Here is a 16,052-nt window from a genome sequence, read left to right as displayed (position 1 = left end):
CAAGAAAAGGGTCCCGTGTTCCCTGGGGAGGAGAGGGCACCTGAGCCAGGTCGCTCGGTGGGGGTGAACAGCCCTAGACCAGCCCCAGGGCCTGTACGAAAGCCAAGTGCAGCTTGTGACGAAGCAGGGAGAAACCCCAGCTGCAGGTGGCTGGAAACTGCGCTGCGCCGGGTGCATGGTCTTGTGGAGAGGCTTTTTAACTTAAAATAGGAAGGTAGGAATTACGTGACTAGGTTAGTGTCCAAACATATACGTGTTTGTGTGTATCTTTATTTATTTGTATGCAAAACAAGGAAGATGCGGTTGTTGGGACTTCATTGACTTTTACAGATAAATGCCTTCCTGTCCTATTACTTGCAGTCCAGTCTGGGTGAAAATTACCACAGTCATTTAAATGACTCCCTCACCTCTCCTGGGCTCTGCGGGGGTCGTGGCTTAAGCAGCTCGAACACGCCCATAAGGCGAGCTTAGCGCGGCACAGCCGGCCTGAAGTGTGGCTTTGAGTCGTACCCTCCCAGCTTAACTGCACAAACCAGCCTTCTGAAGGAGCTCCTAGTGCTAGGCAGTTTCATAGCTTCACATCCAAACCGTTTTCAGCCAGCTAAAATTTTCCTTTTAGGTAACTTTTATTGATGATAATGATTAATTATTATTTTTAAAACAAACACTGAACATGGCTGTGTATTGGGGTGCAGTTTCAGCTTCTGAGAAGCAGAGCTTCATTAGTAGTAAATTACCATAAAAAGCTTACTAACGATAATACAAGAGCTTGAAGGAGCAGCAGAATTAAACTAGTTGTAAAAGTTGCTGATATTTAATTTGCTCAATTCAAAGATTAGGCATCAAACGGAGTGGAATTTCACTACTTGTCTAAATGTAATTCTATGCAGTATATTAAAAAAACCTATTTTTTGTGCATTTAGTTTACATTTGAACAGTGAAGTCAAATGAGTCTGAACTGTTTCTCATGTAGTTGTAGATACTAAGCTCTGTGGTAAAAAACGTGCATTGATATTAGGTAAATAATGGTGTGGAAGTGGGTTTTGAGGATGGGTAGGTGAGGTTTTATGTTTATTTTGTCACTGATTTGTCATGTAGCCTTGATAAGACTCTTGGTGTTGCTGCATCATTTTTTCCATTAGAAACTGCTTTGAGAAGCCTGTATTTAAAAGCAAATCATCATGCTATATGCAAAGAAATAGCATAAATAAAGAAATAGCATAAATTATACATCCTTTTTTTCTTTTTTTTTTTTTTTTTCCTTGAAGTAATAGAGGAGTCTCAGTAATTACTGCAGTGGTGTGGTGGTATTACTGCCAGACTGAAATTTCTGTCTGCTGTATCAATATTGATAATTGTATTTAATTTTTTTCCATCAGTTTTTCATACTTTCTTCAGACAGAGGAAAAAGGAACAATTCCATTGCATATGATTTGAAGAAACAAAATATTTCTGCAGGTGCCTTTCGTGGACGCATCAGAGAAGTGGTGACAGGCTGCAGTGTAAGCAGATTTTTTTTTCCCCTGACAGATAATAATTTGGCTATGAAGCCTAATGCTGCACATCTGCAAATAAGTTAATTGGTAAGTGTGGAACACAAAGAAGGTGAAAATGAGCTCAGGCTCTGGCTCTAGCAAAAACATATTTCAGTTTTATTTATTAATGTTTTTATTGTGGCATCCTGAGTCATCATTGTGATGGATGTCATGCTTTAAATAAGGGAGTACATAGGCAAAAAGGGAAAGGGATTAAACAAAATATAGTGGAATTCAGCTGCTCAGTCCGATAGAGAATAGCCATGGAAACACAAGGTATTAGCTAGCTGTCCTGCTGCACTGAAACCATGCATTCACTTGGGCCAGTGCAAGTTTGCGCCAGTGCAAAAAATTGATCTTGCAGGAAACTAATTTCACAGCAGTAAAATTAATGTTTTCCAGCCAGCTCAGGTTGCTGCAAAATTAATACAGAAGATAAAGAGAGGAAATGAGAAAGGTTGATTGAGATTACAAGAAGCAGAAGCACTTGGTGGTGTTGCAGAAATCAGTGCTGAATTACGCTTTGTGCTCATACAAGCAACTTCTATTGACTCATCGTTGATGTGCACCATGTCGGCGAGCATGGAACAAGGTGAGAGCCAAGTGTCACTCCCGCAGGCCGGCTGAGGGGCTGTCAGGGCACTCAGCATGGGGCCAAGAGTGCTGGTGGGGGAGGCCAGAGCTCCCCACCAACCTCGTGGCAGGGCGTCTCCTTTCCTCAGAAGTGGGGCCCAGGCTGGGCAGGGGACACCTGCTGGAACTCCCTGCCTGCAATGCCCTCTCGTCTCCAAGGCCTTCTGCCCTGCCTCTCAGCCAGCAGGGCAGGGACAGAGCAGGCCCTAGAGACAATCCCACAGGGATGCTTCCCTCAGCCCTGCAGAGCTGCTCATTCCTGATGCCATGTGCTCTCTCCCTCCAGCCTGCATGTTGTGTCGTCGGGAAGATGCTGACCCAGATATTTGTGGGTCCACAGTGGAGAGAAATGGGATCTGTGCCCATGAATTTTGCCTGGTGAGTTATGTTCAGGCTCCCTCCAGCTTTCTGACAGGCATTCCCTGCCACGGTGTCCTCATCAGCCCCTTGTCTTCCCTCTTCTGCAGCGTTTTGCCAAGAGGCTCTGTGACCAGAGGAGTGACACTGAAGCAGTCATGATATTTTTTGTCACGGATGTCAGGTGCATGATTGAGCAGGCAGCACAGAAGGTGAGGACTTGAAAAGAACGGGGATTTGTGCCAGGAGAAGTTTGCAGGAGCTTAGCCCAGACCCCAGGAAAGAAACCCTAGCCCTTCCAACTAGCTCTGGGACAAAAGGCTTACTCCCTGCAGCTCCACAGAGGCTCCAGCACGGGTGCCTCCTCTGCCAGGCAGATCTGCAGGGCGTGACCCTGCAGTGGCCACATCGTGTGCCCTGCCTGGAGATGTGGGGCTAGCTATTGAGGCCACGAGGCTGCTGCTGATGGGAGCTGCTGTGCTCTTTCCAGCACTGCTTCGTCTGTGGTGAGAGTGGGGCCAGCATCACCTGCTGGGAGATGGACTGTGACCGCAGCTTTCATTTGCCCTGTGCTGTGGAGGGTGAATGTGTCACTCAGTTCGTTGCTCCATACAGGTACCTCCACTTCCCTGCTCTCCCTGACCCAAGAAGGACCCAGCACTTCTCACCTCACCCATCCCTTTACTCTTCCCCCCCAGGGCCTTCTGCTGGGAGCACCGCCCGCAGCAGGCAGTGGAGGAAACTCCAGAGGACAATAACATCTGCCTCATCTGTTTGGATCCTGTGGGGGACAAAAAGTCCTACAGTACCCTGGTGTGCCCAGCGTGCAAGCACGCCTGGTTCCATAGGGGCTGCCTCCAGGTAGGAGCCATTCCCTCACTCCTGTGGCATGGTAGGTGCTGAGCAGCACCAGGGCCTCAATCAGGCTCCTTCTTTTTCTCCTGCAGGGACAGGCTATGAGCAATGGATTTACATGTTTCCAGTGTCTGATCTGCAGAGACAAGGATGTCTTTCGTCCAGAAATGTGCACCCTGGGGATCCGAATCCCCTTAAGGTTGGTGTCCTTTTGGCCAGCTTACAAGTCAGGAGGGTGCAGGCACTGAGCTGTACATAGGGCTGTCCCAGCAGTCCTGACCCTCTGCTGTCCCCTGAGTCTGGGCTTCAGCTTTATGTAGGACTTGAAAACAGGGCAGCAGGGGAAGAGCTGGGATGTCCTGCATCTGCCTTATGTCAGCACAGCAGGGGCTCATAAATTTTCCTTTCTCCATCAGTCTGCCATCGTGGGACAGCCAAGCATTTGCAGAACTAAATGCGAGGCACAGCCGCTGTGATGCCTGGGAGTGCTTTTGCCTAGGAGGCAGAGAGCAGGTGGAGGAAGAGGGGTAAGTTGCCAAAACTGCACCCTGGGGCTCTGCATGGGATCTCTGTCTCACCAAGGGCTCAAAGCTGAAGAACTGAAAGCAAGAGATTGTCTGCTGGACAATCCTGTGCTTTGCTCACTTTGTCAACCCATTTGCTTCCTCAGGCCCTGGCAGCTGCTCCTGTGCAGCTCCTGCGCTGCTGAGGGCACCCACAGATTCTGCTCCAACTTGACGAACAGCACAAGTAGCTGGGAATGTGACAGCTGTGCTTGCCTGGGCGCTGGTAAGAGGCAAAGCCCACAGATGCCCCTGGGCTGTGCAGCAGGTGCCCAAGGTGGGCTTTGCAAAGTCTTCACAAAGAGGGCTGGGGTCCTGTTCTGGCCTATCCTGCCCTGGGCCTGGGGGACTGCTGTTGACACTCCTGCTTCCCCTCACAGCCTTCAGCGCCACCTTGGAGCTCAGTGGCCCCAGCACCTCAAGCCAGGAAGCATCAGGGGCCTCCCACAGCTCCCCAGCGCTAGAGAGCAGTGGCCGCTCCAGGTCCCTTGGGCCCATGCGGATGCGAGACCATTCTCGCTCACAACGTTCGGCCCAAAATCCCTACAGCCGACCCAGCCAACGCAGAACCTGATGTGTCCTGTCCCAGAGTGCTGGCCCTGATCATCCTCCACCACACAACAAAGTTGACCCTTAACCGCCACACTGTGTTTGTGACATAAAGGTCACTATAGATGTGTTTCTACAGTAGCCCAAGGGCATTGCTCCTTCTCCAGTTCCTGTTCCCCAGTGCTGTACCTACTGAAGGTTCCTTCCCCCACTATAAACCAAGAAACCCTTTTTCATGAAAGTTGAAAGTCCTGGTAAAAGCTCAGGAGGATCATGGCAGTGCCTGTTACTGAGGTCGTGAGTCCCCTGCCATGCCTCTGAGAGCAAAAAAGTCCTATGTGCTCTATGGGAGGGTAACAAGAGGTGTGTCAGTCATCCAAAGGATTTCTGTCCTGTTGGAAACCTACAAGTGCCTTTCCAGTGCAGGAAGGAGGAACGAGTTGGTGGGAGATGGGCTGCTGATAGTGTTTTTAACATGCAGTCCTTCAGTTAAAACACTTGGTGATAATGGTGCATTCTGTGCCTGAAATGGCACCAGATGAAGGATGTTCACAAGTTTATGGAGCTAATAATGTTGAGCTAAGTCTACCAAGCTGTTTAGTTGGCTTCATTGTCTTGCTGCCAGATCTTTTTAATCTCTATGTCACAATTCTTTTGCCATTTTTAAGGCATTTAGAGGGATTGAAGAATCTTGATTTTTTTTTTGTTCTGACAAAAAGATTGTGTTACCCAAAATTTCTGTTGTTACAGCAGCATGCTTCTCTCTCTTCTGCTTTTCCATCCATGTGTGACAGAAGACACCGCAGCTGGATTTTATACTGAGCATTCTTAAGAACCCCTGGGTGTGAAAACTTCTTTGTTCCTCCTCTTGAGCTGAACAAAATTACAAAGGCTGCTTTCCTACAGCTCCGAGACCAAAGAACGTATTCCACCCCACTTAGCCAGACAAAAAGTCCATGTGCAAGTCTTCCCAGAGCCTCCAGACACATAGCACCTACCTCAAAGGAGAGTCCCTGAAGTAATTCACAAGCAGAAAGTGGCAGTATTTCTTCATTGAGGGACAGGATGTGCACCTAGACAGCAATGCAGTGAGGAAGTGGCACCTTTGTAATTCTCTGCTGGCTGAGTTGGTCTTGTAGTTGAGACTTGATTATCCAGCAACCCTATCCTCCTGTTGCCTTGCTGCCATCAGCGTCTGTAGCTCCAACAAATAACTGCACTTGAACTTCCCAGAGCTCTGTGTGATTCGGGAATCAGTCTGACAGACAATTGGACTGGGCAATGCCGCAAAAGGATTTTTTTTTTAGGATCACGGGAGTTGCCAAGTCTCATATTTTTTTCATATGAAAATCTTAAAAAACTTAAAATCTTAATATCTTAAAAACTTAAAATCTGGATACGACTCAGCACTTTGTCATTAGCTGCAAGGAGCCATGGGTAAGTGTGTCTTTCAGTATGGCTAGATGGGAGCAGAGTATGTAACCAGATGAAGTGGCTGCTGACTGCATAGGTTTTGGACTGTTGAAGGTGACTAGGTTTTTTCTAGCAACCACACAGTTGTCATGACAAATATATTTAGCAAGCCCTCTGAGCTACATGTGAAGAATTCTGATCAGTATATCATGTCAGTTTAGAAATAAAAATAGAATTTCATTATACTTAAAATGGCCACAGATACTTATTAATCTCTTACAGTTAAGCCAAACACTGGCATTTTATGCAAGCAAACCTTGAGCATCAGTGAGATCTGCAGGAATACATCTGTTGAAAATGTTCTTATTTTGACATGTCTTTTGACTTGCTCTGCATTTGCTTTAATTTCCACTGGGTTCAGTGGCAAAAGCTTCCTTTAGATTTCCAGGAGAGGAGAACCAAGCCTTCAGGCACTGCAGGATGTTATTTACTGTAGATATCAATGACAGCTTTGTCTTAGAGCAACAGCATGGGTACAAGTCAACACTGCCTCATAATGTGTGTAATTATTTTCAATGAAGAAATTATTTAGTAGCTTTCTTCACCTTCATTTGATTCTGCTGTGGAGTGTTGCACACAAAGCTTAGTAACAGACTCTCACATCTGTGGTGTTCTGTCTTGACTTCAATATTTATCTTCTCTGTCATTATCTTTCGGGTTTGATTATCTTGTTTAACATGTTCAAATATTGGAGAGTCTTTCTGAGTGATAATGAAAAAAATGTGTTACGATTCATCAAGTATTTGTTTTAGTGGTTGACTGGCTAAATGCGTAGCAGTTTATGACAGTTTGTTTTACAGAAGCTTCTGTCTACATAAGCTAGTGTTACACTTTTATTAGATGTTTTATTTCTAATTATTTTCATGTCTTACTGTCACCAGTATGTCAGAGAAAACAGTATGTTTGGATACTGGGTTTTTAAGAACTGGAGTTGTTAGCATTGTTGTCCTACTTGATAATTTTGCTCAGACACACTCTAACATTTATTCCCGAAGTCACATTCACTCAGTCTCGGCTTTCTTCTCACTGTGGAGTTTGCAGTTGGTCCTGGAGAGCTGGGGAGAAACTGTTGCGGTTTCTGATGGTTGCAGTTACCGATCTTGGGTGTCAGCAGCCAAGTCCACAGGCATCCATGACCTTTTTTAGGTGCATTTCCAGGGAACTTCCCTCATTTCCAGGGACTTTTTCTATTTTGGAAACCTGCTTTTCTCCATCTAAATATTATAAATGAAGAAACATGTGACCCGCACGTCACATGAGGATTTTGCTTCATGTTATGGTGTGTATCTTTGTATTCATTAGAAGATTTGGTCTACGTCACTCCTGTTTATTCCAGGTGTTGCTACGTTTTAAAACAAGCCCATACAGGTTGTATATTGCCAGTATCAGACCTACGCTTGACAATTCAGAAGCTTAGTTTTGGACATTCACCCCCTCACCCCTACAGTTATCTCCTGCCAATTGATGTTAACAACCTAAGGTATTTCTTGTTGCACCACATTTGCTTGCACCAACATTTAAAGGTCTAAAGTTACAAACTATTTTATGTTCTGCTTTCAATTTTTCATTTCTTGTCATAGGAGAATCTTGTCCTTACTTTCTTATCCATTTTTCTTGTAACATGCTATTAATTTTCCACTTGGGGTTAAAATCCTATCTGATGTTTTAAAGCTACTCTGCCATGTAGTTTGGTGCAATGAGGATAGCCTAGTGTGGCCTTATGTTTAATTGCCTCATTGCAAAAGGCAATTGTGCTTAAACATGGTGCTGAAAATAACCAGCCATTTCACACAAACTGCTGAATTTCTAAGGACTGGTTACAGCAGTCAGGTATAACAAATGCTTATATTTAGGAAATATAAGAAAATACTCAGAAGAACATATAGTATTCTGTTTCCTCTTCACAAGCAAAGATGAACACAACTCAGAATCAGGATCACTCCTCATTCTTACTACTTTGGTAGAATAGTGGAACTTCCAAGAACTTCCAACTTTTTTACCTGAGTAAATGATGTGGATTAATAGCTGAAAGTAGTAATGCAGCCAGGGAGCAATAACATTGGTGGCTTAGAAATAGGGATCTAAGAGCAGTCTTCATGACACTTTGTGACAAAAATTGATAAATTCTGCAACACTTCACAGGAAGTTGTCCAACATGCCTCCAAAATTTTCAAGGAAAGTGTAAGCCATGTACACCCTCACTGATGAGGCTACTAATTGTTTGATTTACAAAATGCAGGGCAAAGTAGCTGGAATCCTGGGCAGAAATAAGTAATAGAAAGATGAGATATTACAGCACGAGAAAATAAAATTCAGGTGTTGATGAATAAACTCATCCCAGAGGAGTAATGAGTGAATTTTTATTGTCATAATAACACCTAAAAATACAAAAAGAAGCATTGAATTTGATGAGGAAAAGGCAACACATTTTTTACCCACCACTAGTTCATTTTTTTCAGGATTTATTAATGGCGGAGGAAGTGAACTGATGTTGGAAGCAAGGCCACTGTTTCCATTTGTTATTCAAAATCAGTCAGCTTGTAAGATTAGAAATTTTGCTTTCAAAAGAAAGAAATTAGAAACCTTGAAAGTTATTTACTTTTTCAGGCAGATGTAAGTAATCCATCAGTCGTAATGGCTAATGAAGCAAGACCAGGAGCATTGCCCTGTGTTTCTTGCCCTGTTTTAATACTGCGCTTTACAATAAACTTAACACACTGCAAGGCTAAATCTGTAGTCTTCATGCCAGTGAAATATTTGTGAAAGATACCTTTTCATGTGCTTATTGTGTTGTCTCAGGAATTGTAAAAAAAGTGGTAGGGAACAAGCTTATCTCTTATTAAAATAAGTATTTGAGATGAGAATCTGTAGCAGGAGTTAACAGCCTTTGCAAATAATGTGCCTCTCCCTAATGAGTTCAAAGCAGCTCTGCTGCTAAGAGGTGGGTAAGGGGGATGGGTAAGTGACGGTTCTTTATGGCAGTTAGTACCTGACAGTGAAAGGCTTGTTTCAAGTCTTGGGGAGTCGGAGTGCACTTTCTTCTGTGCTGCAGAGCAGTGAAAGAGGCAGAGAGTAGTATGTTTTGACCTGTTGGTTGCAGCATGCTTTTCAGCTAGGGAAGAACAAAAAAACCATTCTCTTGAATCCTTTGCTAGCAAGCCCCAGAGCACTTCCAGGACTCACTTTTCTTAGCTGCTCAAATTCCTTTACTATAAGCAGATACATTTGAATTATAGTGTCTTTTTAAAATACACAGAAATCAAGATACTTGGTCAAAGGTATGTTCAGTAGCATTGCTACTATGAGCTGTTTGAATCAGTGTTTGTAATTACTGTGCAGATACCATGGGAGAACAAATGACTGCAGAGAACTGGCATCTGCCACATACTCAGCACACTTGATGTCATGATAAGAAGTGCATTCAAACTTAGTAGCTTTCTTAGTAGCTTAGTAGCTTTCTTGTGCTTGACATTTCTACGGTAAGAAAGTAATTTAGAAGAAACACAGCGGTTTCATTTGATATCCCCTTTACAGAGCAGGAGGCCATTGGCAGTCTCTCTGAAATAGGGTGACTAATTCGATGTGCAGAGATTTCCACAGCAAAAAGGCTAGGAGTGTTCCATTTGCGGTCATCTACTCCTTTGGTTATGTCTGTGAAGCAGTTTTGGCAGTGGTGGAAAACTGCATCATTTTCCAGTATCTAGGTGTCAAAAACAAGCATCCCTGACCACTGGAGAAACACTGCCCGGAACATAAAGATGTATGACTGTGATTAAGTTACCTGCTTTCACTCTGAGATGGCATTCCAAACAATGTTCAGACATGCTTGTTGCTAAAGCATGCTTGTGAAGATAGAAGTTTGAAGGTAAAAGATGCTTCCCAAGCATCTTTCAGAATGTATATTCAAAATAAAAACCGAAGAACCTGCCACTATATTACCTGTCTTCCACGTATCTGACAGGGAATAGACAGTAATTTTAGTTCATTCAAAAAATATAAGAACTTCTGTAATAGAATAACATTTGTAAAGTTGTTAAATAAAGTGAGGTAGGTCCCTCTTGGCCTGTTTTTCGGTGTGTTACATCTACAGTCTGCTGGCAGCATCTTTGGCGTTGATATGAGTTCACCAGATTTTGGTTGCTGTTTATAACTTCAGATGTAATAGAGTTTTATGTGCTGTAGATCTGAAGATTGCTGCATTTGATCTCTTATGGTGAGGGACAATATGTGCAATAATTAGTATCCTTGATGATCCTGATTTTGACAACTCTTACGCAGTAAGTTCTATAGCCATATAATAAGAAGTTGTCCATGTATTTTCATGTAAAGCATTAATCCAATCTTGATATGCATATCAAATTATCTTGTATAAACAGGACACATGTAAAAGCCAATTAAGTTATTTTGTTGATAGAAGAAACAATATGAAATGGAAAGCCATGCTAAAAGTGCAGAACACAAATAAGTAAGACAGGAAGCTGCACCATGTTGTTATCTAAATTTTTAAATTTTTATGCGCTCACAAATAAATTGTGGAGGAGGTAAGCCACACGAAACTTAATGTTATCCTGCAGTGATTAGTTAAAGTCATGTCTAATCCCAGTTGAGAGCTGATAATGAGCCACTTGCATTTTTCTATTTAAATATTTCTGTTGAGTTTTTTGTCAGCGTGCAAATGGTGTTGAATATTATCCTTAACAGATGAAGACACTTTACTATACAAAAGTAGCACCCTTAATCATCCAGGTGGGAGGAAGAAGTTTTATGTGATCTCAAAGGAGTAAAAAAAATTGCATAAACAGACAGAGTGGAGGTCTTATGTTCCAATCACAGAGTATTTCTGTACCCAAGGGAACTGAAAGAGCTGGCTGGGAGCAGGAAGTTTTTCCATCAGAATGTTTTCTCTAAGGCATGCAGCCTGAAACATAAGAAATCTAAGTAGAATCGTAATTCAAACACATTCAGTATCCACTTTAACAACTCCCTGCCTCAACTCCACTTGTTTACTTTAATAAGATGATTTGTAATGGTGATGTGTTAAAAGTTAGATGCTACCATGTCTTTCGCTTCAAGTTAGCTTTTTTTAAGGGTGATTTTAAATGAGCTATGTAACAAGTGAAGCATTTCTTATATGGGGGAGTGATGTGGTAAGCCTGTAAACTGAAAAAGTGATCCATCTTAGCAACCTGTATAAGACAGAGCAGGCTGGTCTGAGACCTGCTATCCCTGGGATCAGGGAAACAAGTATCTTGCAGTGACTCGGGTGTTTGCCTTGGAATGTGATGAGATATGGAAGAGTATATATGAATCCTTAGGGATTTGAATGAGTTACTGTTGCTGACTAGGCTTTCTTTCAAATGTTATGTTGTATAGGATTGTAAGAAAGTGCAGCGAATTTTTAACAAGCCGGGAGGGAAGAATCCTAGTCAACCCTTAACTGCAAATAGTACCAAGAACCAGAAAAAAGTATCTGTCTCACAAGTTCATAAGCTTTAGATCCAAAAAACACCTACCGAGTCTCACAGAAATGATGATTAATGCCTGCTTAGAGAAGTTAAGTGTGTTCCTAAAGGAATTACGTTAAGTAATATGTACTGTAGGAACTGGAGGTTTTCTGCACTATCAGTGGAGTCTGACATGGGACATCCAAGGTGCTTTAGTCACAGAATCACAGAATCTTAGAGGTTGGAAGGGAGCTCGAAAGATTATTTAGTCCAACCCCCCTGCCAGAGCAGGGTCACCTAGAGTACATCACACAGGAACGTGTCCAGGTGGGTTTTGAATGTCTCCAGAAAAGGAAACTCCACAACCTCTCTGGGCAGCCAGTGCTCTGTCACTCTCACAGTGTTTCACAGAAGAAGTTTGTTTTGATGTTTTCATGGAACCTCCTGTGCTCCAGTTTGCACCCATTGCCCCTTGTCCTATCACTACTAGACATCACTGAAAAAAGCCTGGCTCCATCCTCCTGACACTTGCCATTAACATATTTGTAAACATTGATGAGGTCACCCCTCAGTCTCCTCCAAGCTAAAGAGACCCAGCTCCCTAAGCCTTTCCTCATAAGGAAGATATTCCACTCCCTTAATATCTTTGTAGCTTTGCACTAGACTCTTTCCAGCAGTTCCCTGTCCTTCTTGAACTGAGGGGCCCAGAACTGGACACAATATTCCAGATGTGGCCTCACCAAGGCAGAACAGAGGGGGAGGAGAACCTCCCTTGACCTACTAACCACTCCCTTTCTAATGCACCCCAAGATGCCATTGGCCTTCTTGGCCACAAGGGCACATTGCTGGCTCATGGTCATCCTTCTGTCCATCACGACCCCCAGGTCCCTTTCTCCTACCCTGCTCTCCAGCAGGTCAGCCCCCAACCTGTACTGGTACATGGGGTTGTTCTTCCCAAGTGCAAGACTCTACACTTGCCCTTATTGAATTTCATCAAGTTTCTCCCTGCCCAGCTCTCCAGCTGGTCCAGGTCTCACTGAATGGCAGCACAGCCTTCTGGTGTGTCAGCTGCTTCTCTAGTTTCGTGTCATCAGCAAACTTGCTGAAGACACATTCTGTTCCCTCATCCAGGTCGTTGATGAAAATATTGAATAGTACCAGTCCCAGTACCAACCCCTGAGGACTCCACTGGTCACTGACCTCCAACTAGATTTTGTCCCATTGACTCCCCATAGGAGGCTGAATTAGACAGATGGCAAAATTGGCCGGAGATATTCCATTCCATGTATCTACGTAAACTCAGATGAAGGTCAGAGATCACAAAAGACAACTTCCTTCCTGCTTCTTCTTCCCTTCTCTTCCATCCATGGCTGGTGTCCGGGGAGGACTCCATCCATCCATCACCATCTACCCTCAGGCTCGAGCTCTCCTGACCCTCATAGCTCTACAGTTTCTCTGGCAGCTCTGGGATTTTTTGGGACTGTTCATAGCTGAGGAGATGCTGTGGGAGTTCCGGGGCTGGGGGGAGGCGAGAGGCTTTTGTACATACATGAACAGTATATCTGTCCTTTTTCTTCTCTGTCTTTTCTCTCCCTGCCCGACACTTACATGCTCTTTGCCTGCCTTCTGAAAGTGGGATCTCATCTGTTTCTTCTACTGCTCACCTTGGTTCTAGTTTTCTCAGTCATCTTTCATACGGGATGTTCTGCCTACTGCAGTCTTTTGTATGTATCTTTTCCTTTGGCAGCTTTTTCTCTTATGTCCTTCCTGTGTGCATCTATAAGTATACTTGTTTCCCATTAGTGGTCACATTGCTCAGATGTGTGTAAAATCCTTATGCATTGTGCATAGCTGTACAATCACAATGGCACAAAATAATTGCCTGCTGATGTTGGTTACACATTTTAGTAAGCTTATCTTGGGTTCAAGGCAAGCTATTGTTAGTTATACTCTAAGTAGTGCACTTGCAGTTTCTAGGTATCAGAAGTCTCTGTTTTGGCTATGATGAGCTTAATCTTTCTCTAAGACAGGAACCAACACACCCATCCATTTTGGTGTAAGAAGTGCTGATTTGACCTCATACTCATGCCAGTGTCTACAGGAGGTAGCAGAGATTAAAGGCAATGATCTTGAAATGGTATTCTGGAATCCAGGGGTTCTTCTTGCCTGCCTTGAGACCAAATCCTGTTTTTGTTCATGCTGAAAAGGAGTCTAGATGAAGCAAGGTGGGGAATGAGGCTAAAAATATGGCATGGTTCTCATGTGTGCAGCCCTTGGTATGACTGAAATACTTAATGAAGACAAACATCTGACAGAAGACACAAAAGCTATATACACATGCAGAAGAGTGCCAAGTATGTCTCATCCCCAAAAAGTTAAGAGAATTGAAGGAGAGAGAAAAATGAAATGTGAATGAAATGTAATTTTTTAAATATACCAACATTTATTGCAACTCTGTGATCCTTATATATTGTTTTAAAATATTTTTTTATGTGGACAAAGGTCAGCTGAGATCACATTTTTATTATGCAGTTGCATTAGTTGTGTGCTTAATTTTCGTAAGATCTGGATGCACATCTTATTTATTGGTATATATTTAGACTAAAGGCTAAATAAATACTGGTACCATTTAGTACTGTTCCTATACTGCAGACTATTTTAGATGCAAACTTGTATGTAGCTATGAAATGCAAATCCCTTCCTTTCATAAAGCTCTGAAGGAGAACTCAGTAATGGTACATAAGGAAACATCCAGTCATGGAGACTGTGATTCACAGTTCAAATATCTTGCAATGACTTAAGCTTTAATTTTAGCTAGTTCTAAAAAATGAACATTACTTTTCTGAAGTGAGTTGAAAGAGCTTTAAATGATAAGCCCTCCTGAGTATATAATAGGGCATAAACACTTAGAAACACCTGAAACTAAGCATCACCTTAAATGAAATACACAACTTTCACCTTCTTATGTCTTAATACAATAGAGACGGGCACTTCCCAGGGTGATAAGACTGAAAGCAGTATCACAGCATGATGCAGAGAAATAACCAGTTCCTCAGGCTGGCAGAGAAAAAAAAAAGTTGTGTTTTTTTTTTCTCAAAGACTGAACAAAGGTACTCTTCATAGATCTTATTGGAGGTATAGAAGGAACACAGGAGCTACTAGTATTATCTATCTTACAGGTATTGTAAGAGGAAGATATGAAGGTTATATATATTCTGTGGAAAATCCCTAGAGAAAGCAATAATGAAGGGAAACAAAATCCTCTCTACTGTGTCTGCAACTAAAATTAAAACAGATGTCAAAGAATGTCATTAGGGGAGATATTTTCCAAGACAATAGTAGTTCAATGCCCAAGTTACACTGAAAGTCTCCCTTTCAAAGGCTCTTGCAGCTGTCACAGTAATCCTCATTCTCCCCTTACTAACGGGAGAAAAAGGTCTATAGAACAAGTCCCTTAGTAGCTGCACAGATAAACAGATGGGAATAAAACAGAACAATTCTAAGCCATAGCTGAGTTTTGTGTCTAATTTACTCAGGAGAAAAAGAAATCATGTTACCAATTTAAAGAAAAGCTACAGGGACATTAACATAAAAAATTCACAGTGTTGTCCAGTCTACAAAATATGCACCATCAGCAGTCAAACATACAGCCCTCATGATTCTGTCAGTTGGATGCTTCAGGATGGAGCAGGTGATAATAATCCCTGTGAAAAGCAGAGGGTTTCAGGGAGTGAGGGTGGAGAGCTGCTTGTCACTACCCAGGGGATTCATCTCACTATACAGACACCCAAGTCAGCCAGGCAGTCTGTCTCTAAGTGATCAGCATAAGCATAATCCTTATTTCTTAGTTCTTGCACCTACAGGCTGTGAGTTAGGAGCTCCTTCAGTTATTTGATTGCTGACCCATTTGACCTTTTTCTGGGTCATGAGCCTTTATTTAAGAAAAATGTCTAACTCAAGAGGTACTTTATTCATATTTGTGTGTTTTCTTTTTGCTTTCTTTATTCCTTTGTGGCCTTCCTGTACTTAATAACAACCACCAAATTGTGCAAGATGCAGGAAGAAGATGCAGTGAAACCATAGTAACTGAAAAGAGAAGCTTAAAAAACCTAAAATCAGTGGATTTTCTTTCAAAATCAAAAGAGATCAGAGAGCTGAGAAAAATCACTGCAGCGAAACATTGTGATTTCTACAGGGAATCTTCCTTATTTCTCTCACAATGTATCTGTGGTGAATGGTCTTAGGAAATTAAATCATGCACAACAAAATGAACACAGTAGTGAAGAACTAACAGTGAAGGGGCTGCACTCATTTAAAAAAAAAACAAACCCAACAGGCTATTCTGTGGAAGGATTTTATTGAAACTGAAATTATTTTAATTTAGCCTTGCACATACCTTTTTGACACAAGGTTGCAATACTGTATTAAAGGGAGAAGGTGCATTTATTTTGTTATAGCTTCTATTCTACAGAGAAGGAAGAAAAAATGATGCCAAATAGCTGACTCTGCCCTTTTGTGCCCCATTAAATACCTGTTTTCTTCAGCAATGTTTGTGAATCATAACAACAAATAGCAGTTTGGTTGGTTTTTTGTTTTGTGTGTTTTGTTGTTTTTTTTTTTGTTTTTTTTTTTTTTTTTTTCCC

The 16,052-nt window shown here is 42.4% G+C and overlaps 1 protein-coding gene across 1 annotated transcript; it reads left to right on the top strand.

Annotated features, from left to right (window-relative positions):
* Nucleotides 1–2,105: 2,105 nt before the first annotated feature.
* Nucleotides 2,106–3,911, top strand: LOC104391697 (G2/M phase-specific E3 ubiquitin-protein ligase-like). The gene is made up of 7 exons (XM_010001023.1): nucleotides 2,106–2,127; nucleotides 2,455–2,546; nucleotides 2,636–2,737; nucleotides 3,016–3,140; nucleotides 3,224–3,386; nucleotides 3,473–3,579; nucleotides 3,797–3,911. Exons 1-7 carry the CDS (start codon nucleotides 2,106–2,108, stop codon nucleotides 3,909–3,911), a joined length of 726 nt encoding a protein of 241 aa, XP_009999325.1.
* The last annotated feature ends 12,141 nt before the right edge of the window (nucleotides 3,912–16,052 follow it).

This window comes from Chaetura pelagica, unplaced genomic scaffold (genome assembly GCF_000747805.2).
Source record: "Chaetura pelagica isolate M959 unplaced genomic scaffold, ChaPel_1.0 scaffold126, whole genome shotgun sequence".
NCBI classification, from domain to species: domain Eukaryota; kingdom Metazoa; phylum Chordata; class Aves; order Apodiformes; family Apodidae; genus Chaetura; species Chaetura pelagica.
The sequence above is the reverse complement of the archived record's forward strand: the minus strand, read 5'-3'. Positions and strand labels throughout refer to the sequence as shown.